This window comes from Musca autumnalis, unplaced genomic scaffold, assembly GCF_047663935.1.
Source record: "Musca autumnalis isolate F117 unplaced genomic scaffold, ASM4766393v1 scaffold_5, whole genome shotgun sequence".
Classification (NCBI taxonomy): Eukaryota; Metazoa; Arthropoda; class Insecta; order Diptera; family Muscidae; genus Musca; species Musca autumnalis.
This window is the reverse complement of record NW_027412088.1, coordinates 94,796,127-94,821,907: the sequence shown is the minus strand read 5'-3', so window position 1 is coordinate 94,821,907 and position 25,781 is coordinate 94,796,127. Positions and strand designations below refer to the sequence as shown.

Sequence of the window (25,781 nt, the reverse complement as noted above, 5' to 3'; positions counted from 1 at the left end):
TACAAGTTTTAGCACTGAGGCTGCGAATTATCTACTCGAGGAACTACACAAATATTGCAGCAGATTCGAGGTCTGCCTTTTGCCATCAATACACAACAACAGATCATCACAATGATGCATAAGTTAAAACAATTTGTACTGTGGTATACAGTGTTTGAATTTGCTACCAGCACAGCACTGAAATCACTAAAAATATGCTATTGCTATGCTGTGCTGTTTTCAAAAACAAAATCGAAAACTGTTGCTATGCTATGCTGCGAACATAAAAGTAGTACAGCACATGGTCTATGCTGTGCTACTGAAATCTGCGAAGCACATAGCATAGCATAGTCATCAAAATCAAGAACGAATGCTATTGCTATGCTGTGCTGCAGACATTTTAACAGCATAGTAAACAGCCGCAGTCAAGAAAACAAAAACGAAAGCTATTGCTGTACTGTGCTATGAACAAAATCAACAGCAAAGCATCAAACATAACCCAGAAAAATGTTTGATGGCAAAGAAGTATGTACATATTTGAAATATAACAGAATTTGCTATTGAGCTGTGAAACCATGACTAATTGCACATTTCGATATTTTTAACACACTACTATTATTTTGACCGCAACTATTGCTCTGTTCCAGAACCTGCAACAGTCTACTATTTTTGAAATGTTGACACTTTTTCTTTACAAATTTGTCAAAAAAATCAAAAATAGTAGATACTTTAGGTTCTGGAACAGAGCATATCTTTCTACCCTATGGATCTTTTATAGACTACTTACCAAATAGCCAGTTATATAACAAACAGCAAATTCAACTGCTGCTCAACTATAAGAATGTATTTGTCTGAGTGCTTAGATACACAAATAAATATATTTGTACATTTAGAATGTTTAACGGAAATTAGAAAAATGCATAACGATGGCTAATTATAAAAAAATTTGCACTAATCTTCTTGATTCTGGTCTTCAAAAAGGAACAATTTGTTTATAGCTTCGTTTATAAAGGCTGAATTTAGCTGTACTAATAATATGTCTTCTAGAGTTTCGTGATTCATTCGGTTTCGCCTGTGTGGTTAAAAATTAAGATTGTCAGAGTTTGAGCTCAATCGGAGTATGTTAACACGTGCCATATAGCCAAAATTAAAATCTGACCCGATTTTCAAAAATGTTTGTGGGATTACTTGTTTAGCAACTTGTAAACTGTTTTCATCGATTGGACAATCAATGTGATCTGTAAAGTGACTTTGTGAAAATTCGCCAATACAAATTAAAATTAAAATTGGTGAATTTTCACAAAATCACTCTATAGACCACATTTATTATCCAATCGATGAAAAAAGTACCATGTTTGTACCTTGTAAGCAATAAACAACACTGAACAATTCATAGGGTCATTATTATAAGTTTTCGTTTACTATTGGATGTATTTGAAAACGCAAAATAAACGAGTTTGAAGACATTAAACATATAATTTTCACATTATAAGTTAATGCCAAGAAAGTTCACCTTGAAATTGAATTTATTTATTGAACACCTACACAACAAGAAATTAATTCTTACAATTATAGTGCAGGATTATATAAAAATAAACAATATCCAATTTAATTTAAGTAATAATTTAAATATAATTTTAATTGAGAAATTAATTAAAGAAATAACAACTATCAAAATTAAAAATTGGTACAAACGTATTTTTAATGGAAAGTAAAAGGAAAAAAAGGAAAAACTATTAGCAACTTTTTAAACATTTAACGAGGGTAAGAAATTAAAGATCCTTTTTTTAAACAAGAACGCATTGTTGATGCTTTGGATATTATGGGGGAGAGTATTCCAAAGACGTATAGAAAAGATATAGAAGTGCTGTTCGGAAAGCAAACTCCGTCGTATAAAGGGTACTAACCGTCTACCTCTGCTAGGCCGATTAAAAATTAATTTGTCGTAAAGTTTTTTCGGTTTGTGACTGGTTATGATTTTGTGCAGAAATATCAGGGATCTAATTGCAAGATATGTTTTAAATGTACAGCCATAAAGTGTATAAGCAAGAAGCGATACAGGTTGCGATCGTTTCAAGCCATATACATATCGAGTAATGTTGTTGAAAGCAACATTTAGTTTTCGTTGACTTAGTGAATCTGAGTTGGCGAGAAGTTCGCAACCATAAATTAGGCTTGGTACTAGAAAAGTTTTGGCCAACAGTAATCGAATTTTAAAAGGCGTGAAAGATTGTGTCGTCCATAAAGTACGCAGCTTTGCATGTGTTAGTCCTGCAACAACGTTAATATGGCTTGACCAACTTAGCGTGCTGTTAAAAATTACACCCAAGTTTTTTGCGTTCGAAACAACAGAAATTCTTTGTTGGTTTATGAAAATGTCAGTATTTTGAGGAGAGAAATGTTTATTCTTGTGGATGACAAGACATTTCGATTTTTGTGGGTTTAACTGTAAACCGTTTGCAGAGGCCCACTTGAAAACGTTAGAAAGGTCTTCATTTAGTTTTGTTAGACAATCGCTGGCATTTTTAACATAATCACTTAAAAATATTTGAACATCATCTGCGTACATAACAATTTTACTATGAATCAGTTGAAGGGGTAAATCATTAGCATACAAGGAAAACAATAATGGTCCTATTATTGAGCCTTGTGGAACTCCCTTTGAAACTAACAATGGGTTAGATTTTGAATCTTCCACATGGACTGATTGTAGTCGGTCACTGAGGTAAGACATTATGAGGTTTGATGCAGTTGATGAGAACTTAAAGAAACTTTTAAGCTTCATACATAAAAATAAGGGGTCGACAGAATCAAAGGCCTTAGAGTGATCGAGAAGCACGAGAAAACTGACTTTATTATCATCGATATCACTTCGAATGGATTCTGACACTTCAAGTAAGGCGCTAATGCAACTGTGATTGGGACGAAAACCTGATTGCATATCAGACAACATTGATTCGTTATGGAGGTACTCGGACATTTGGAAATGTAAAATTTTTTCAAAAACTTTTGATAAATAGCAAAGAATTGAGATAGGACGAAACTCAACATTTGATTTTGGAATTGGAATAATTTTTGCATGCTTCCAAACGGTTGGGTACACGCTTGAAGTAAGGATACTATTAAATAGATGGATAAAAAAGGTAGAAGGTGGGGAAGTAAAATACGCACAAACTTTGGATCGATGCCATCAAGACCTATGGCGTTTGATTTCACACGTGAGAAACTTGTCAGTACTTCGTCGACGGATACACATCTGAATTCAAAATATGAGCCATTTGGATTTTCTGCTTGTTCATTAAAGTATCCATAAAATGAAGAATCAGTAGTAATAGTAGGAATGTCTACAAATTTTTTATTTTGATTCCTTTTAATATTATTTTAACCGGAACGCTAAAAAAATCTGTTCGAAAAATCCAAACTATAACCAAAGAAGGCTTATTTATAATAATGAGGGTTAGTGAGTTTGCTGGGATAACATTAATTATGCTATGCTATGTAGAAATGTTTACAGCATAGCAGAGCACAGCAATCGTTTTTCGATTTCATGACTATGCTATGTGCTATGCTACTTTTATGTTCGTAGCATAGCACAGCAACAGTTTTCGTTTTTGTTTTTGAAAACAGCACAGCATAGCAATAGCATTCGTTTTTGATTTTGATGACTATGCTATGTGCTGTGAAGATTTCAGAAGCACAGCATAGACCTTGTGCTATGCTACGTTTATGTTCGCAGCATAGCACAGCAACAGTTTTCGATTTTGTTTTTGAAAACAGCACAGCATAGCAATAGCATCCGTTTTTATTTTTGATGCTGTGGCTATGTGCTATGCTGCGTCACTTTCACAGCACCAGCATAGACCTTGTGCTGTGCTGTGAAAAACTAGTAGCAAATTCAAACACTGGTGGTATATACATATCACTCATTTACTCAAAGAGTGGCATAACTCAAAAAATGTGTTTTCTGAGTTAGTAGTTTCTATCTTTTCTACGATTTCTGCTTTATCTTGTGTCAAATTTTCAAGTTGATATCTTTAAAACTCGACGAGTTACAGCTCATTTACTACGAGTTGCCAATAACACTATGCAACACTGAAAATGCAAACAACTTCTAGTATGCATTTTTTGAAAGTACATATTTAGACTACAAAAACCTTATTAGGGTTTTGTCCTGTCAGATCCAGTTCGGATTTTATGGCCTCATCTACACCGGGCTAAATCTACACTTTTTTGCATTTATCAGGCCTTTATCGCAGAAACGAATAGGAATTTGGCCTTGCTGTCTTTAGCAATATTGTAGCCCTAAACTAGTAGAACTTATCTTTTGAAAAAACCACATAAGAAAAACTCCATCTAGGGCATCAAAATCTATAAAATATAGAAAATTTTACATAATTGCTGAAATTCTGGTCAGTATCGGCTAAACTATTGAGAGTTGAACCAAGTAACCTCTTGCAAAAATCTTCCAAATAAAGTTCTCAACAATTCTTTAGAACATTCTAAAAATCTAACATGCTTACTTCATGTTGTTTCAGCGGTATTTTGCATCATATCTTTTACAACACGCATTTCAAACATAGTTCACACCAACAGTTTATTCTCGCAATTCGGGTTCCACTACATTATTGACATTTTTATTAAATCGTCGTTGAAAAATGTACTGAAAACAACGGCATAGAGGCGTTTTACAACAATGACATGTTCTGAAGAGTTGTGTATTACATTCCAGGGAAAATATTCAGAAAAAATTAACGGTTTTGGACATAGGGTGCGAATTGCATAAAATTTGTGGAATTTTTGCATATATTTTGAAATTTCAGGCAATAAATGTAATTTTTCGAGTTCATTATTTCTCCAAATATTTTATTCTTGTCCTTATCTTCAAATTTGCTTCCGAGGTCAGAAGAAGATTCGCTTTGGTTTCAGAGATATAGCCCGGAATTTCTTTAAAAACTCAATATTTAACCATGTCTAGATAGGGCCATAAAATCCGAGCTGGATCTGACACAACAAAAACCAACTAGGGTTTCTTGTCGTTTGGGTGTGTACTTTCAAAAAATTCTCAGTTCGAATTGTTTGCACAAGATCACCTTAAAAATGTTGCACAGTGTAATTCAACACACAAGTTTTTCGAGGTTATGAAGCACTAAAACACGTCAAATCAAGATTGGTCTTGCACAGAAATATAGCACTGATATCTAGCTAGCTGTTTGCAAAATATGGTCCAAGTAGTGACTTTAGTTTTTGTGTAATAATCTTTTTAAGTTGGGAAGTCAAATTTCAATCGCCAACTTAAAACGCTTTTTTCTCGAAGCTTGATTTTTTGAAATGTGTCACTCCTTGAGTAAATGAGCGATATCTCGCATTTATTACTTGCGAATATTATAAATAGGATTAATGTTTAAATAGTTAAAATTTAGTTTTATGTGGGTCTTAAAATCATTTCCACAAATTTCAAAGAATAATAATGTCCTTTAAATGGATCCCAGTCCACACCTTTGGCATATTGTTTTGTTGTGCCCTTCACGTAGCTGCCATTCAGATTGCTAAAATGAAAAAGAAAACAAATTGCATCTTTTGATTTTGCAATACTTGCACTAACCATCTGTGACAATCCTTGTACCACCAGACCCCGGTAAATTCTACAGCACAATTTTTATGCCAAACATCATTATCTTGATCTTTTGTAGTGAATTTCTGGCCCAGGGAGTAACTTAAAGCATCACCAGCGGAACCGCTATATTTACCCAATGACTTCAGTACATTACAAATTGATCATATCTGGCATAGCGGCTATCATTTTCCAATCTTCCATGTGGATCAGTAAGTCATAAGGGCGAGAATTGGTTAGCTTATTCAATTTATCCAAGCCGATGAAAAATTCACCCGAACTGTTACCAAATCCATGCTTATAATCCGACCGGGGACTAAAGAAATCTTCGGAGCCATCTATTCGCCGCTGTATGACAATTTCACCTGACTTCTTGGTATTCTGACGTAGATCCTTTACACTCATCTCTAGTTTGTGTATTTTCTCCAAAATGCCATTAATACATGATGGGTGTTTACGAAACTCTGCTCCAGCTCATTTAACTTTCCATGCATATTACAAATTATCAAAGATTCATTATATTGAACTTTTGTCACAGGCGACAACTAAGATAAAAATTGTCATTCGAAACAAGTTTTGACTTTGGCGCCGGCGACTAGCACATATACTTTACCTCTTCCATTTGTATGCCATAAATGGCTTTTAAAAATATCAAAAGAAACACCAAAACCTTTCGTTTGATTGCGATAGCCATTTTTATTCCCGGTCCAAATCGTTTCGCCTGCTTTCGTAGAATCATTGGATGCATCCCATTTCGTTTCGTTTATATAGGTATCTTTGCATTGAACATTTGCATGTCTCCGTTCTTCGCCACGCAAAAAAAATCCCGTAACAAAATGTTTTAAGCACAGGAACAGATTCTTCAGGGAAAAACAAACAAAAAAGAAGACCTTGTCCATTGCTTAAAGACAATATATCTCTCAACTGATAAGATTGAAATGTCAATTTTATTCGATGCAATCCCAACATGACACAGTGGTGGCAATGTTTAAAATCAAGACGAAATTTTTGTATGTGTACAGTACATAACGAATAAGTAAGAACGGTGTTAAGATCGGCCGGACCGAACTTTTTATACCCTCAACCACGAACTTTAAGTAAATAGGAACAATTGGTTTCTGAAGTCAAGGACAGACCAAAAATATATTTTACGAACGTTTAGAAGAAATATATGACGATTTTAATGGCAAAATAGAAAACAAGAATATCTTTGGCCCAACAGTCGGGATATTAAGTCTCCACAGTGAAACGTCTGACAATCGAATGAGACTGAAAGACTTCGCAGCAGCAAAACTATTATGGTAGTTACCTGTACCAGATTTAATTAAGCATCTCGACATTCTTAAAGCACCTGGCTGCTTTCAGACCAAACAAGTAAGAAAGTATCAGTCAGCTGTGCTGACGGAGGTATACCCACAGCCTCTCAGGAAGTATTCACTTACTCCGGAAAAAAACTTACTGAAACTATAATCAAAACAATGCGGGAGGTGCTCTTAAACATCACATTTTCCGAATTTTGTGTGGGAGGTACCCGAAGGAGTGGACCGATATAGTCCATATTCCAACCTGACTGGATGAAATAATACGATGTGCAAACTCTGCATCAATCTGAAACTCCCTGCGAAAATTATCTTGCGAATTTGCCATTTTGGTTGGTGCCGTCAGGGTTCTTGGAGGTTCTAAGCCAGTATCTCAGGAAGTATGGAACCTACTAAAAAAATTCAAAACGATCCGAGAGGAGCTCTTAAACTTCACTTTATCCGAATTTTGTGTGGGAGGTAGCCAAAGGTGTGGACCATATAGTCCCTATTCGAAACCGATTCATATGTTATAGGGTTCAAACGAATAAGAACGTAAATAAAGTAGTAAGAAGTAAAGAAAGTAAAGGTATATTTACCTTTTATGGTGGGGTGTGTAAAAACCAGAGTTGAAAATATTGCCTGTTAGACATATTGGGTGTGCTTCTCTTCGCATATATCAACAGTTCCTCTCTACCGCACTTCTTGTAAAGCTGTAATATAAGTTTTGTAGACTAAATTCATTGATATGAGAACAGTTTCCACAATCTCTTTTTGTTTCTTCTTGGATGTGCGCGGAAAATAGTTTTTGATTTTTCGTTCTCTTTTTTTATAAATAAATTGTCATAGTTTTTACATCTTTAGCATCTAAACACAAGATACCCTCTTTGTCAAAAAATTACTTATGTTGAAACTGAGGTATGGGGTATTGTCACTTGCGAGCAATTGCACTATAAGAACCTTTAAACGCATTTCAGTAAAATAATCTGTTTTAGCCCGATTCACCGATGGGTTTCTTAAAATAATAATTTGAGTGGAACCTGTGGTCGTTTTATGTAAACAAGTAAAAAAGTATCAGCCGGCATTGCCGACAGAGATATACCCTCAGCCCGTGTGGATAAAAAACTTTTTCCCAAAAAAAAAAAATTATGTAAGTTTCGACAATATTTAGAGATCCAAAGTTTAGACCAAATCGGTTGCAACGTCTTTGAGAAATCGCGAGTACAATTTTAGCGAATATTTTCGAACTTTTGGGGGGGAGGTACCGGAAGGAGTTGACCTATAAGCACCACCTTCGAATTTCATCTAATATTGAAAGAAATATTGCAATATTGAACGCAGTATTCGGTTCGAGCTCTCCAGCCACTACCTATGTTTTTTACAACTTTCGAGCTGTTTTCTCAAGAAGCATAATTGAGGCAGCTACAAAAACTAAAGTGATTCAAGAGCAGGTCTTAAAGTGAATTTATCCAAAACTTTCTGTGGGAGGTACCAGAAGGAGTGGACAAATATAGTCCATATTTGAAGATATATTAGGATGTGTAAAGTATGGACCAAATCGGCTTATCCCATCAAGAGTTATCGTGCGCACAATTTTTCCGAACATTTTTGAACTTTTGTGGGGAAGGTACCTGAAGGAGTGGACCGGTATGGCTTATATTCCAACTTAAACTAAGTTTGCACAAAATATTACGAAGGCCACATTTTGGACCGAATCGGCAGATCCGTTCGAGAGTTATCGTGCGCCATGACAGCAGACGGACGGACATGGCTAAATCGACTCCAAATTGTCTGAAACACATTTCGTCCAAACATCCTTGGGGTCTAAAACCATTATTTCGATTAGGCACATTTTTCCCGTATGAAAGTGTATATCACGAATATTGTCAATTATTTCATATTCCATTTCAGAAAAAAAGGATAATTTTTTTCGCGCTACATCAACGATTTTTGATATGTAGGGTAAGAAAAAAAATTTCAGTACGAATCTGGTCGCGAGCCAATTTTTGGTTGTTGCGGACAAAAGTTATGGCGGTTTTATTTCGCTTTTTAAGATAGAAAATATTATAAAAACGCTAATTATTTTAATGAGCACAATTGTTACAAAAAAGTTCTCTCGAAGTGACTTAAGCGGGTAGATTGCATAATACCTGCAAAATGTTACACAGAATTCGCGGAATGTACATAAAATTGATAAATTATTGAATATAAGCCTACTTTTTTCAAAATTAAGGTCCATTATGGTGGTCATAAAATTACATAAAAAATTGTTGTGCATCCAAACTTCACGGCAAATCAAATGAGACTATAATCATACAGATTGGCGTTATAGTTTGGATGTTACAGCCAAACCAAGAACATATTTTGGTCAAAAAAATAATTTTTTGTTTAAAAAAATATTTTTTCACATGCATTATGTAGTAGAAAATATTGTAAAAATTTATAGGAACACTTCCTTCATTTTGCTTAAAACTCCCAACAAAATAGACGGATTTTGCTTTATTGACATTCATATTAAAGCTTTCCCATTAGGGAAGCTAATTGGGTTGATGGGGATATTTGTCAAAGCGTCTGAAATGGAAATAGAGGTCAAATAACCCATTTTTATTTATATGCATTTTAAAATATGTGTAAATCGCGTAAATATCAAAATCAATTTGTCCGCATGTGATTTTCATGTACAGCAATACCGTATCTTTTAATTTGAATATAGTTTTCGAAATTTAATTTGGTGGCTAAGATGTAGCATCAGCTGCATCTTAGCATTAAAATACCTATAAAATATCGCTAATTTGCGCAAAGTGCATACAATTTTTGTCCGCATCCGATTTCAATGTCCATTATGAAAATCTACATCGATATATATCTATTTCAAGGTGATCAATTAAGAACCGTGGATGTAGCATCACACACTATTTTTTGGGATAAAATGAATGTAGCTCTCTTAACAGTGAAGTTTTCAAATCTCTGTTTCCGCTAAAACGAAGATGCTGTATTAGTTGTTTTATTGCAGTGGAAACGAACCGCAGAAAACGCGATAAAATACGCGATATTTCCAAAAACAATTTTAGGTGATTTTTCTACTTTGGACTTTCTTGTAACTCGCGTTTTAGTAGATGGATTTTTACGGGCAATGATTTATTAGATCCGGAACGTAAAAAACTAAAATGTGCAATCAAGTACGAGGAAATCGAATGACAATTGTAAAAATTAGGCCCGAAAAATATGTTTTTTACAAAAACGTTCGCACAAGATTTCCGCATTTGGATGTAGATTTCTATGAAGCTGTGCAGACTACATTCACATTATTCGTATCAAATAACTCAGAATCGCAAGTACTACAATCCTATATATAATTTTTTGAAAAACCTGTTTGCGGAATGAAATTAGAAGAAAATGTCAAAAAACACTGTAAATCTGGCTTCAAAATGTCAGCATCATTTAATGGTAGAAGCAGTTCAAATTTTGAAAAGTAATACATTAGTGAGATGATCCTTATTTAGTTTGCTTCTACTTTTACTTTGACAGGAAAATCGAGAGAAGTGTGGTTTACTCACAAATCGAGAGAAAACAAAAAAAGACATGGTGGCTTCAACCCATTTTTACCCATTTTTAACATAAATATAGCCACAGCTTCCACGCAAATTATCTTTTAAGGCCAATATTTTTTGCCACGTCCAAAAACATTTCATTTTATCCAAAAATATTCAAGGTTTACCCTTTTAGAACACGCGACTTGTGATTGTATATTATCACAAGTCGCGTGTTCTAAAAGGGTAAACCTTGGCTTCAGCTATGTTAAATTTTCAAAAATATTGGTGATATACCCTCGTTAGCATAAAACAAGTGAGCAAATGCAATAGTCGGAACGGGGCCAATTATGTGATACCCTTCAACACTACCCCTGTGCATAAGCTTTTCACTTGTAAACATTTGTTGTAGGGTGATGCTAAAGTTTTCATCTATCTGGCTTTTATTCCAAATGACTTGAGACGAACTGAACCGAAATAATTAATATTTAATTTTATATTTGACTACTGTCGACATCTACTTCGTACTGACTGAAAGTTTTGCTTTTGTTTCACAACTCTTGCTGTTGGCGCCCAAAACAATATTCCGTCGAAATATACAAAGTTTATTTCCAATTTATAACAAATACGGACTGTAATACGAATTACGTACTACTTTGAGGTGACAATAAATGTATTGCATAGGGAAAAGCAGTACTATAAAACTAATCATTTTTGAAAATTTTTGTAGTCATTATGCATTTTTATGACTTTATCGGCTACTGGACTAACAGTATTAAATGTGCCGTCGTGGAGGGTCTTCAGACAGGTAAAAAACGTATGAGACCATGTTGACAATAAACAATGACGAATCGGCCGCAGACAAGTATGCAAAGAGTGAAAATTTGACTCAATATGTATTGTCTGATAATGGACCAATGCAAAACAGTCCGATTTTGGCTTTGAAAACATCGAAATACCTCTGGACACTATAGGGAAAAATAGATCCTCAGTGTATTATTTTGAAAGACCTACAATAGAGTTATATTTCCTCTCTCAATATCACTTAATTTTTACTAAATGGATAGATATTATACTCTGCTATCATAATAAATCCCACTATAGGGAAAACAGACCCTCAGTGTATTATTTTGAAAGACCTATTTTATTATTATATTATTATTGGAATCACTTAATTTTTACTAAATGGATAGATATTATACTCTGCTATCATAATAAATCCCAAAAATTGCGCCACATCTATTAAAAACCCATCAAATATGGATATTATGCACCTTCTAGAAAAGCTGGAATATAAAAATACCCGAATTTTCGGGTACTATATTTTTTACCAAGCAAAAAAGTATGTACAATCGGGTTCACGGACATAATAACGATTGGGAAGACAATCCCACTGACATCATTAGGAAATATTTAATAGTCATTATTCTGAAAGTCGGTAAGCTCAAACACGTTCAAATACCATAATTCCAAAAGCCAGATCATTATATAAGTTGCTGATGTAATATAACCAAACTAAACTGACAAATACCTCGGGCCAAACTCCTGATATCAACCCTTATAAATTTTTTGAGTCCTCCAACGAAAGATCAAAATTTAATAAAAATTGGGGAGCCAGTACCCTTAGAGTGAAACATGCCGAGCCTTAAATTTTGGTTTAACTAAGCTCATTACTTCTCTAATGAATGTCCAAAGTGGATAGACAACACATTAAGGAACATAACTTTGGTAATTCTCCAAAAAAAACCGTAGATTTGGTAATTTTTGCAATACATTTATTGTCACCTCCAACTAGTAGTTAATTCTTATTTTTGACCGCATTTTTATAAATCGCAAATAAACTTTGCATATTTTGACGGAATATTGTTTTGGGGACCAATAGCAAGAGATTTGCACAAAAAACCGTATAATTTTTATACCCTCAGCATTTATGCTAACCAGGGTATATACACTTTCATACGGACAAAATGTGCCTCATCCAAATAATGGTTTTATACCCCAAGTATGTTTGGACGAAATGTGTTTCCAACAACTTGGAGTCGATTGAGCAATGTCCATCCGTCTGTCTGTCTGTCTGGCTGGCTGGAGCGCACGATAACTCTCGAAGGGATCAACCGATTCGATCCAAAATTTGGCTTTCGTAATATCTTGTCCAAACTTAGTTTAAGTTCGAAGATGGGTTATATCGGTCCACTCCTTCCGGTACCTCCCCCACAAAAGTTCGAAAATGTTCGGAAATTTTGTACGTACGATAACTTTTGAAGGGAGTAACTGATTTGGTCCATACTTTGCAAGTCGTGAAATGTCTACCAGAGTTAGATGAGGTTCCAAAATGGACTCAATCGGTCCACTCCTTCGGGTACCTCCCACACAAAATTTAGGATAAGTTCAGTTTAGGACCTGCTCTCGAATCGCTTTGATTTGTTTTGTTTCAGCAACTTGTATTCACTGCCCCCATACGACGGTACAAGTTTCATTTGGTGCAAGTCCACACTTCCTGAGAAAATAGCCTGAAAGTTGCAAAAACCCCTATTACACCGTGTGAGGTGGTTGGAGCGCAAGATAACTCTCGAACGGATCTGGCAATTCGGTCCAAAATTGTGCCTTAGTAATATTTTGTCCAAACATAATTTAAGTTCGAAGATAAGCCATATCGGTCCACTCATTCAGTTACCTCCCTCACAAAGTTTCAAAAATGTTCGGAAAAATTGTTCGTACAGTAACTCTTGAAGGGAGTTGCCGAATTGGACCATATTTTACACATCCTGATATATCTACCTATAGTCCATATTTCAACCTGATCTATATATGGTTCAATATATACTATGTCTGCAATCGAATCTCTTTGATTTTTGTTGAAGCAACTTGCATTCGCTGCCTCAATTACGATGGTAAAATTTTTTTAGGGCAAGTCCATACTTCTTGAATACACAGCCCGAAGGATGCAAAAAGCCCCTATGGCACCATATGTAGTGGTTTTAGACCCACTTCCATAATGGTCAATGTCGATCCATTCCGTTAAGTATCTCCTCCTCAAAACTTTTAATCTTTAATCCTAATCAACATTTATGTCCGTTCATACATCCAAAATTTTTAAAACACCCTAAATACATAAATACGTGTTTGGAAAAAATTTTTTTCAATATACACAGGCTGAGGGTATTTAATTTATTTAGTCCCAATTTACATTGGTCGAGTTTACTTGCGGCAATTGTCATTTTGTAGGAGAGAGAGGTGAGGCATATGGTAACCCTTTGCCTCTCAGCACCCTCTCTCACCTACAAACTGACAATTGCCGCAAGTAAACTCGCCTAATGTAAATTGGGACTTATATTTATTTTTTATCTCTGTATATCTCTGTCGGCAAAGCTGACTGATACTTTCTTACTTGTTACATAATTTGTTGCCATAAATGAACAATTAATATGAAATTTTGTACAATGTTGGCCTTTGCAATACATTTGTTGTCTAACTGTATGTAGAAAATTCAACGTTTTAATCCTATTCTAATATCTCCGCTTCTAATAGGAGTATTCCAAAAGCAAAGCCTATCAATGGAGGAAGAAAAGATCACTTTTACAATAATGACATGTAGGTTGGGGTAATATTTTTATTCTTGAATTGCAATTGCGAATATTCGAGCTTTGTTGGGTAAATTTTAACAAAGTCACCTATAAAAATTACAACATTCTGATTTTTAAATTGATCTCAATTGCGTTACCAAAAGTGTTCAAATACTAGACATATAGAAAAAGACGCTCAGATATACCAATTTCCAATTTGTAGAATTTTATTTCCAATGCGGATATCTATATTTCTGTTGAACATATTAAAAGGGGAGAGCCCGATAGTGATTGATAACAAATGTTTTGTAATTGGTAGTAAAATATCAGAGTTATTGCAAAATGCGCTATGCTATCCCAATTTTAATATTAATAAGTATTTATTTGAATGACAAATACCTTAGCTTCTCTTCTTCTTCTCTTCTGTAAACCTTTCAATCAGTAGATTGTGGACAATAGTCAAATATAAAATTATTAATTATTTTGGTTTAGTTAGTTCTAAGTCAGGTGTAGTGGTGTAGGGTATCACATAGTAGACCCCGTCCCGACTATAGCCTTTGCTCACTTGTTTTGGTATATATAAGTATGGGTCTACCTTTTTTATGATAAGAACGAATCAGTGTCTTTACAACACAATATCGAGATCAATGTTCAAAGAAGAAGTTGCAGGAATACACTTCAATGATAAGGTTTCAAATGTATGATTTTTTAAATATCCATTGTATTTATCTGCTTCAAACTGATGCTGACATTTTGAGGACTGAAAATTTTTCTTTGTGTGTGTTTTTCTTGAATTTTTGCTCTAATCAGAACGCGCAGCTGGATTTATCTAAACTCTTAGCATGTGATTGTACTGTACAAGTATAACTCGATAGTGTAAACTTCATAGGATCAGCAATCCTGTCTCCAAGTAGAAATTTTCGAGCGTACATTTTTCAAAAAAAACTGCTTTTTTTGGTTTAAAATGTACAACTGTCATTCGACTTCAGTGGAAACACGCGTAAATTGAGTTTTTTTTTTTTGCATTGTGAATCTAATAAACCAGGGTGCGTATAAATCGATCCAGTAGATCGGCGGATATGTTTTTGAAAATATCGCGCATTTAACGTGTTTTCTATATGTCATTCCTACACGGAGGAAAAAAACGGTCTCTCTAACATATGTCCCGACATATTTTGCAGCAATCATATATATGTTTGTAGCAGTACCAAACATAACATATATTTGGGTCCTGCAAGCAAATTTGTGTTTGGTTGCAAACAAGTATTTGTTTGAGTGCAAACAAATATTTGTTTGGATGAAATATAAATACAAACCCAAATGCCACAAAAACATACACATACACACACATTTATGAATGATCGAGGTTGTTCTTTTATTAGAAATACCAAACACAAAAACAACAACAGACGAATAGGTACATAAAAAAATTCCAAATACATGGAATAGTGTCACACTTTTAGAAAGAAAAACAAATGAAAACTATTAATTATAAAATATAGAAACATCGTTAAACACATTTCGTTAGTTGTGAAATAAAACATATTCTCCTCAAAATTGAAATCACCAACAGGAAATCGGGATCTGGAATCAAATGATTATATAATGTAATAAGTAGGTACATCCATATGTCAAATATCAAGCTTTTTGTAGAAAATTAACTTTTGTTGAAACTGAGGTATGGGGTATTGTAACTCGCGATCAGTTTTACTATACCATAACTTTTGACCGCATTTCGGCAAAATAAACTGTTTTAGCCCGATTCACCGAGGGGTTTCTTAAAATAATAATTTGAGCTGAAGCTGTGGTCGTACTAATGCAAAAAAATCGGAAAAAATCGTTGAAATAAACGAGTTTCATTATGTTATTTTCCAATTAGTGGTTTTACAACACAATGTAGAGCTTAATGCTCAAAGGAAAAGTTAAAGAGCACACTTCAGAGTTGAAGTTTCTAATGTATGATTTTTTAATATATCCACTGTATCTACCTCAAACGGATGCTGACATTTTGAAACCTGAAAAATGGGGTTTTTTGAATTTCTGCTCTAATCGGGACGCGCAGCAGGATTTCCCTAAAAGCTTATTATTGGATTGTAGTACTCGCGATTTCGCATTTTTTAATGTATAATATGAGGGTGTAGCCCTCACAGGATCACAGTAATCTGCGCCTAAACACGAAATTTTTGTGCGTAAATTTTTCACAAAAACCTATTTTTTTGGTTTAAAATTTACAAACGTCATTGGATTTCCGTGGAAACCCGCGTAAATTTAGTTTTTTTACGTTCTGAATCTAACAAGCCACGACGCGTAAAAATCCACCCACTAGATCGGCGGATATGATACCCCTCAAATTTCGAAAACTTGCAAAAAAATATTTTGAAAATATCGCATATTAAAACGCGTTTTGGATGTGTCAGTTCTACTTAAATAAATAGATCGATACGCGTGTTTAAACTGCGCGAAAACAGATATTTCAAAACTATCGCTAATCCAGAGATATAATAGATTTTTTCTAAAAATTAAGTGCGATGCTACATCCACGGTTCTTGATGGATCGCATTGAAACGGCGTAGAATGATGTATTTTTTAATGGTGATTATTGAAATCGGATGCGCATAAAATGTAAATGAACTTCGCGGAAATTATGAGCATTTTACTGTATTTTGCACCCTTAAATGCAGCAGATGCTACATCGTGGCCGCCAAATAGAATTTGACAAACTGTACATCAAATAAAAAGGATTGATTCGCTGTGTTGGAAAATCGGATGCGCATCATGTCATTTTCATAATTACGCGGTTTATATGCGTCTCAAATGTTGTAATATTCAATATAACATTATTTTAACGTTATGCCACAATTGGAATTCCTTGTGGTTTAATATAAGGTTCTAATAATATTATCCAATAGGAAAACTATAAGCGAAAAATTTGTTACAACGGAATATCCTCATTATTGCGTGAAATTTTGACGAAAATGCCGAAGAACTCAAACATTTTTTCTCCAACTTTTCCTATAAAACCATAAAAAAATAAAATTAGAATAATATGATTTTAATTTTTTCGTAATATTTTCTTCGTATTTTTGCAAATAACATGAATACTATAGCTCCAACTTTCACAACTTAGGTTTCATTTTATTCCTCATAATGTCTGGATGCTGTTATATTTTTTTTTATATATTTTTCGTAACTATGAGCGCTATTTTTTCGAAAATATGTTTGTAAATACATGAAATTTTTTAACAAATTTGATTTTTCGCGAATCCATTGAGACTTTGCGATTATTTTTTACATCATCGCAAAGGTTACGAATTCAGTTAACGATAATGGGATATAACAGCTAATTATATTAAGCCGCGATTTTTTTAGAAATTTTTCTTATTATCATAATTAAAACGGTCATATCTTTTGCGCGCAACGATCAAAGTTAGTAACGAAAACAGATTTGGAATGCTGATTTTTTTCTTAATCTATGTACCAAAAATCATTGATGTAGTATCAAAAAATATTTTTGATTTTTTTGAAATGGAAAAGACAATTTTACACATTTTTCCTGATATATGCATGTAAATGAAAATTGTATTAATGTTTTTACCAATATTAAATGCGATTTCTAATTTGTCCAATAAAATATTTCCATTCACCTTTTTTTCAATTATAAAACTTCCAATTATAAAATGTGTTGTGTATTTAATTTACTAAAAATCACCATTACTTTAAGAAAACTCAAAACACTGTTATATTCACTAATTTTACCGTCTTTGCGATTGTCTTTAGAAAACTGATGAAAAATCGAACAAAAATAATTAATTTTTTTCTTTTCCTCTAGGTTGGGGAAAACTCGCAACAACAACAAGAAAGCACGAAACACAGCGTTTGGCCGCACACCGCATACACACCACCAAACCAAAAACAACCCAGCAAAATTTGACGGAAGGGGTTCTTTGCGATGACGTGATTTCATGTCATCTTTTGCATTGGTTCAAAGGAAGTCGTGAAAGATCCGATCTTTTCATTAGGATTTGAACCACTGCAAAGGAAGTCGTGAAAGATCCGATCTTTTCATCAGCATTTGTGCCCATTCCATCGATCCAATCGAGATGATGTTTGTGTTTTTATTTACACACCTGTTTATTTTCATTTTGGTATGTTCCAGTACTGCAAAAATCTACTAATTTTTACTATTTTTTCCGATAACATACGATCGTGATGTTGTCTTACATTTCCTGCATATCAAACAACTAAAACTTCTAAACAATTGGTATTATATGAAGTCCCAACCATCGACCTAAAAATAGAATCGGACTGCACACATTGCTATTTTAAAAGTTCCCTTGTTTGTTCTAAATCTGACATAGAATGAAATCAATCAAATCTCGCTTCTTGGAATTTGAAAAAAAAAGTCCGAAACGAAAAGGAACAAGAATCTGAAAATAAAGAAGAAACTACTTTTGGAAAGAAACAATTAAAAATAAATTAATTAAGCATAAATGGTATTTTCCATAAAAAGTCTCTCCTCCCCGTTCGTTACATTTTGTTCTTAGAGATCCCTAAAGCAAGCCGGGTTGTAGATCCCTACATATTTCCGTCACTAAACAAAAGAGTATAAATTACCAAAATGTTGTTATAAAATAACAAAATTATAAAATAAAAGTAATTTACGAAATAAAAATACTTAAAGGAGTGCATTTGGAGTCCATGTTGAAATCTGAACTGGTGATGGGAAGATAATTGAAAAAACTTTTTGTAAGATGAAAGAATATCAGTTGCGGAGAACGGAGGAAGTAATCTTTTGCGTTGCAGCGGTGGTGATTACATTGCAATTTTGGATGTAAACTTTTGAAAAACTAAACTGATAAATTAATTGTAGCTATTTGAATTCGTTTGAATTAATATAGAGTTTTGTTTTTCATGAAAACCATATTTCAATACAGCATTTCCATTTTCCAAACAAGACATGAAAATTTCATGGCAAGGGGTTGGTGAAAATGACATGTCAAAGCATGGGTGAAAATGACGTGTCAAAGCATTGGTGAAAATGACATGTCAACGCATTGGTTAAAATGATATGCTTAGGATCCAGAAAAGAACGTCATCTTTTGGGGTCCACGCTCATATAAAATTCATCGATGAAGATGCTAAAAAGATGACATGCTAGATCACTTGCACCCATGATTGAATGTCATCTTTGGCATCGAACATTTTGCTGGGAAACTTTTTTTGCCCTCTCGTCTTCGCTTCTGCGTCTTCTATTACACCATACACACAGCTCTTTTTTATAATACAAGCGAGAGTCCTGTTGTTACGCTCTTTGACAAAAATCCTCTCTTCACCCATAAAAGATATGTTGGTATCCAAACAAATAAAATTGAGATATGTTACAAAATGTTGCAAACATATACATCCCAGCAAAATTTGACGGAAGGGGTTCTTTGCGATGACGTGATTTCATGTCATCTTTTGCATTGGTTCAAAGGAAGTCGTGGAAGATCCAATCTTTTCATTAGGATTTGAACCAATGCAAAGGAAGTCGTGAAAGATCCGATCTTTTCATCAGCATTTGTACCCATTCCATCGATCCAATAGAGATGATGTTTGTGTTTTTATTTACACACCTGTTTATTTTCATTTTGGTATGTTCCAGTACTGCAAAAATCTACTAATTTTTACTATTTTTTCCGATAACATAAAGGAAAAATTGTTATCGTAGTAAAAATAAGTAGATTCTTGCAGTTTCTGGAACAGACCAAAGTTGTTAGAACTGTCGTCGTGATGTTGTCTTACATTTCCTGCATATCAAACAACTAAAACTTCTAAACAATTGGTATTATATGAAGTCCCAACCATCGAGCTAAAAATAGAATCGGACTGCACACATTGCTATTTTAAAAGTTCCCTTGTCTTTTCTAAATCTGACATAGAATGAAATCAATCAAATCTCGCTTCTTGGAATTTGAAAAAAAAGTCCGAAACGAAAAGGAACAAGAATCTGAAAATAAAGAAGAAACTACTTTTGGAAAGAAACAATTAAAAATAAATTAATTAAGCATAAATGGTATTTTCCATAAAAAGTCTCTCAACCTCGTTCATTACATTTTGTTCTTAGAGATCCCTAAAGCAAGCCGGGTTGTAGATCCCTACATATTTCCGTCACTAAACAAAAGAGTATAAATTACCAAAATGTTGTTATAAAATAACAAAATTATAAAATAATAGTAATTTACGAAATAAAAATACTTAAAGGAGTGCATTTGGAGTCCATGTCGAAATCTGAACTGGTGATGGGAAGATAGTTGAAAAAACCTTTTGTAAGATGAAAGAATATCAGTTGCGGAGAACGGAGGAAGTAATCTTTTGCGTTGCAGCGGTGGTGATTACATTGCAATTTTGGATGTAAACTTTTGAAAAACTAAACTGATAAATTAATTGTAGTTATTTTATGAATTCGTTTGAATTAATAAAGAGTTTTGTTTTTCATGAAAACCATATTTCAATACAGCATTTCCATTTTCCAAACAAGACATGAAAATTTCATGCCAAGGGGTTGGTGAAAATGACATGTGTTGGCGTGATACCAGTGTTTGCGAAACCCAAAAAGAAAAGAAATAAAAACAATTTGTGTATGTAATTTTGTTTATGTAAATATTTTCAATTCTTTATTTGTAAAGTTGGTGGGTTTCAAAGAAACAAGACTTTACCTTTATGCGTGTGTCGTTAACAAGAGCGAAAGAACAAGTGTAGTTGCAGGTGGGCAGAATAACGATAATAAGGCCGTGACAATCAACTACGACCGCAGCATTGGAAAGCGCCCCTCTGCATCCGAACTATGCGAATAAGCTTTCCAGGAGAAGTAGTAGAAAAGAGCGAACTCTCTCCTACAATCCGAACTAGGCGAATAAGGCTCCTGGAAGAAGTGCAGAGAAGATTTCCTCATAGAGCTCGAAAGAGCGGCCAATTAACGTAGTTAATTGTAATGCTGGGAAGGGGAGACAATGTATCGAACATATACATTGGCGTAACCAATGTATCGAACTTATACAACATGCCAAAGCATTGGTTAAAATGACATGTCAAAGCATGGGTGAAAATGACGTGTCAAATCATTGGTGAAAATGACATGTCAAATCATTGGTGGAAATGACATGCCAAAGCATTGGTGGAAATGACATGTCAACGCATTGGTTAAAATGACATGCTTAGGATCCAGAAGAGAACGTCATCTTTTGGGGTCCACGCTCATATAAAATTCATCGATGAAGATGCTAAAAAGATGACATGCTAGATCACTTGCACCCATGATTGAATGTCATCTTTGGCATCGAACATTTTGCTGGGATATTTGTTGCAGGCAGTCCCAAACATAAATTTGTTTGGATTCAAACATATTTCCAACATATATTTTTCTGCGTGTAAGCAAATAAATAGAGCTATACGCCTGATTAAATTGTGCGAAAACAGATATTTAAAAACTATTGAGAATCCGAATTTTTTCTAAAAATTGAGTACGATGCTACATCCACGGTTCTTGATGGATCGCACTGAAACGAAATTCATTGATTCGCTGTATTTAAAAATCGGATGCGCATCATAACATCTTGACAATTTCGCGGTTTATATGCATTTCAAAAGTTGTAATATTAAATAGAAGTTTATTTTAATTTAATGCGCCACTAGCAAATCCTTCTGATTTGATATAATTATCTAAAACTGTTCGCTAATTGGAAAACTATGAGGCAACATTTGGTTTCAACGAAATATCTTCAATATTGCGCTATATTTCGACAAAAAAGATGAAAAACTCAAACATTTTTCTTCAAATTTTTCTATAAAAACATAAAAATAAAAGCATATAAAAGAAAGTAAATAATAATATGACTTATTTTTTCTTCATATTTTTTTCGTATTTTTGCAAATAACGCGAATATTATAGCTCCAACCTTCACCACTTGTGCTTCATTTTATTTCCCACGGTGTCTGGATGCATTGCAATTTTTTATGTATTTTTCGTAAGTATAATATTTTAAAAAATATGTTTGTAAATACGTAAAAATTTGTAAGAAATTCGATTTTTCGAGAATCCATTTCACACATTTCAGAAGTTTGTCTCCATTATCGTAAAGGGTATAAATTTTGTAAACGTTAATAGGATATTACAGCTTATTATATTAAGACGCGATTTTTTTAGAACTTTCTTTAATCATTAAAATAAAAACGCAACGAACAAAGTTTGTTACAATAAAAGATAATTAAAAAAAAATTAAGTTTCAGTGTTTTACTTATAAATGCACTTAAAACTAGAAAATAATTTGTCGTTTAGCCTCAATAAGTATACTTCTTCGTGTACCTCCCACGCGAAGTTTGGAAAAGATACAGTTTAATAGCTCGTCTGGTATCGTGTTGATTTTTTCAACAAGTTTTTCTTGTTGGCCGTTTAACGACGGGGGCATATTTCCTGAGATAATGGCCCAAAAGCTCCAAGATCCTGGCACCAACTAAACTGGACAGTAACCCAAGAATGGAGAAATCGATTTTTTCCCGACGTTGTATATCGGATTATGTCGAATATTGACTACAATGTTTGGAAAGAGTGCAGTTTAAGGACTCGTGTTTTCATTCGTGACGATCAGGGCAATCATGAATAAAAATTCCGTGCGGAATTTTATTTCCCTATTAATGTCGAAAACGGGAATGTTTTTATCGATTTGGCGAGGATATTCCATAATTAAGAGATTCTAGTAGTTTTTAACATTTTAAAACACTAATTTTAAAGGATTTTCACTTTTAAAATTATTTTCCGTGCAGAAAATTCCGAGGGAAATATTAATGATTGGCCTGAATATGTTCTGTATGTGCCCCTAGCTACGACGTTACAATTTTTTTGGGGAGCAAGTCCATACTCCCTGAAAATTGGCAAAAAAAAATGTTGACCATCTATACAGTAGATGCATACTTACTTTCACGAAAAGGCCCCAGATAACGAAAGTGGCCAGTGATTGAGTAAATAAAGTCATGTGTACGTTCGCTCTTATTCCACAGAGCTTTGGATGCTATACACCCACACATTTATTAAAAAATGTAAAAAAGATAATAATTTAAGTCGGTCGTAATATCATTTCAACGAATTTCAAAGAATAATAGTCCCCTTTAAAATGATACCAAACTATACCCTTAGCATATTCTGTAGTTTTTCCTTTCAAGTAGCTACCATTCAGATTGCTAAGGCGAAAAAAATAAAAAAAATCTTATTTCCATATTTTCTTTTTAAGACCAATTAAATACCGACCTTCTGTGACATTCCTTATACCACCAAGCACCGGTATATTCAACAGCACAGTTTTTATTCCAAACATCATTGTCCTGATCTTTCGTTGAGAATCTCTGGCCCAATGAATAGCTCAAAGAATCAGCAGCGGAACCGCTATATTTACCCAATGACTTCAGTACATATTTTTCAGCTTCAGTGCCAATAATAAATTGATCATATCTGGCATAGCGGCAATCATTTTCCCAATCTTCCATGACGATCAGTAACTCATAGGGGCGGGAATTGGTAAGTTTATTCAATTTATCCAAACCAATGAAAAATTCACCAGAACTATTGCCAAATCCTTGCTTATAATCCGACCAGGGACGAAAGAAATCCTCGGAGCCATCCATGCGTCGTTGTATGACAATTTCACCAGACTTCTTGGTATTCTGACGAATTTCCTTTACCTGCATCTCTAGTTTGTGAATTTTCTCTAAAACTCCATTGATTTGGGGATTTTCATTTAGACAGTTTGTCAAATTCTGTTGGGTTTCTTCCAACAAACGATGGGTGTTCACGAAACTCTGCTCCAGCTCATTTAACTTTCCATGCATATCAAAAATTATCAAAGATTCATTTTGTTGAAGTTTTGTCACACCCGACAACTAAAATAAAAATTTTTTGAAATTATTTGTTGACTCAAGCGTATAGCGCACTTTCTTACCTCTTCCATTCGTACTCCATTGAAGATTTTTAAAAATATCAAAATAAATACCAGAAGGTTTGTATTTATTGCGATTGCCATATTTTATGCCCGGTCCAAATTGTTCCACTTGCAGCCGTAGAATAATTGAAAATGACCGCTGCATATTGCTGATATTATAGTTGCGGCTTCAAATACAAAATTTGCATTCCCTTTATTTTGTTCTTCAACATGAAAAAATCCCCTAACGAAATACATTGCCCTCTTATTTCCTTCCATTGGTTGTAGGAAACCAAAAAAAATATTTCTCAAAAGATAACATTACAACAACAAAATCGTTCGTTTCCAAACCACCAACATCACGTCATATTTTAAATTGTGCGTTATTGTGAGAATTTTGAATTATTAGTTTTTTTAAGAGGAGGTAATTTGTTGATAATTAAAAAAAAAATCAACTAAAAATTTTGAATTGTTATCCCCCCAATGAGGAGAGCTTCCGCTGGCTTTCACCATATAGCTTATGGAGTTAGTTGAGTAGATTTAGTTTGGCAGTTGAAAATGTGAAGTGTCTCGACAGGACCCGTACTGCATGCTGTTTTATGCACGTCTCCCTCAACGTATGTAGTTGAGCCAAAATTACTCAAGTCTGTCGAGACAGCTAACGCTCTTCACCTCCTACAAATGTCGAATGTACTCTGTGGACAACATTCACAACATTCACATCATCACATATAGCATCAGTAACTGCATATGTCTGTATGCCTAATACGCTTGTTTTTCTATGGTAACATACACATACATATGTACATATGTTCCCACAACATCTCCGAATGTACAATAGAGACTTCTTCTTGATATGGGACCAACGTTTTGTCACCGAGTCCGAACGCCTTGTCTTATGACACCACTTGAAGATACGTTTTTCATGGCTGAAATACTAGGAAAAAGCAAACTAACGTTACTCTCAGAGACTTTGCCTCCGGCGAAAATTTTGATGTTCAGGTCAAGGATTAAGCCGCAGACCTTCCCGGTGCAAGACAGACGTGCTCACCACTGCATTACGGTGGCTCCCTGTTGTTCTATGATTTGTCTCTTATAATGTTGGGTCTTTCAGCCTAGATCATGAAGATCTTTCTTGATATGCCTGGGCGGGTTTCCTATCCGCCATATGAATATTAGAATGCGATGCTTACGTACGGGAAGAATATAAATGGTCCGCTGAAGACATGGGGAGGCACCCTGTCGCAGTTCTAAGTACTCTTCCATTGCGTTCCACTTGTATTCCTGGACCTCAGTGCAGCATATGTGTTCAACAAAGTTTCTCTATTTGCATCCAAATGCTGCCGGCTAGGGACCAGAGATGGTCTGTCTACAATGATGACGTAAATGACATACATTTCTGACGTATATTACATACGTCGGAAACGTCGTAAACCTAGCCAAACTAACAAGGTTTTTGACAGAATAAACAAACGAATTTTATATCCTAAAAATCTATGTTTTTCCATAATAATAAAACTAATTATACCCTATACCACAATGTGGAAAAGGGTATAATAAGTTTGTTTTCCCAAAAATTCATGTAACGCCGCGAAATATTCGTCGTAGACCCCTCATGTGGTATACCAAACTTCATATCTCGACGAGATAAAGCGATTTAGCGATGTGTGTCCGTCCGTCCGTCCGTCCGTCCGTCTGTCCGTCCATTAAAAATTGTAATCAAGCTAGAGGCCGCAATTATGGACCGATTGTCACGAAATTTAGTATGGAGGTCGGGTTTGGACCAGAATAGAACTGATTAGTTTTTGGCGATGATCGTGAAATGTTAAAGGGATGAAATGGACCAAAAA

General features: G+C 34.4%; 2 protein-coding genes across 2 annotated transcripts; both read right to left on the bottom strand.

The window, feature by feature from the left end:
• Positions 1 to 5,401: 5,401 nt before the first annotated feature.
• Positions 5,402 to 5,995, bottom strand: LOC141386694 (microfibril-associated glycoprotein 4-like). The gene is made up of 2 exons (XM_073955613.1): positions 5,748 to 5,995; positions 5,402 to 5,525 (listed from the first exon to the last, which is right to left on the bottom strand). Exons 1-2 carry the CDS (start codon positions 5,993 to 5,995, stop codon positions 5,402 to 5,404), a joined length of 372 nt encoding a protein of 123 aa, XP_073811714.1.
• Positions 5,996 to 23,043: 17,048 nt separating this feature from the next.
• On the bottom strand, positions 23,044 to 24,100 carry LOC141406051 (ryncolin-4-like). Its single transcript, XM_073991064.1, has 3 exons — positions 23,953 to 24,100; positions 23,265 to 23,893; positions 23,044 to 23,197 (listed from the first exon to the last, which is right to left on the bottom strand). The coding sequence occupies exons 1-3, from the start codon at positions 24,031 to 24,033 to the stop codon at positions 23,074 to 23,076; spliced, it is 834 nt and encodes a 277-aa protein (XP_073847165.1). The 5' UTR covers positions 24,034 to 24,100; the 3' UTR covers positions 23,044 to 23,073.
• Between the last annotated feature and the right edge of the window lie 1,681 nt (positions 24,101 to 25,781).

What these genes read in the sequence shown, in the direction of transcription:
- LOC141406051 (XM_073991064.1), bottom strand. Translation starts at nt 24,033, where the DNA reads ATGGCAATCGCAATAAATACAAACCTTCTGGTATTTATTTTGATATTT. An exon ending in ATGGAGTACGAATGGAAGAG is followed by an intron (nt 23,894 to 23,952) that starts GTAAGAAAGTGC and finishes TTTTTATTTTAG; the next exon opens with TTGTCGGGTGTGACAAAACT. An exon ending in TATAAGGAATGTCACAGAAG is followed by an intron (nt 23,198 to 23,264) that starts GTCGGTATTTAA and finishes TTTTCGCCTTAG; the next exon opens with CAATCTGAATGGTAGCTACT.
- LOC141386694 (XM_073955613.1), bottom strand. Translation starts at nt 5,995, where the DNA reads ATGAGTGTAAAGGATCTACGTCAGAATACCAAGAAGTCAGGTGAAATT. An exon ending in ATGCCAGATATGATCAATTT is followed by an intron (nt 5,526 to 5,747) that starts GTAATGTACTGA and finishes TTTTCATTTTAG; the next exon opens with CAATCTGAATGGCAGCTACG.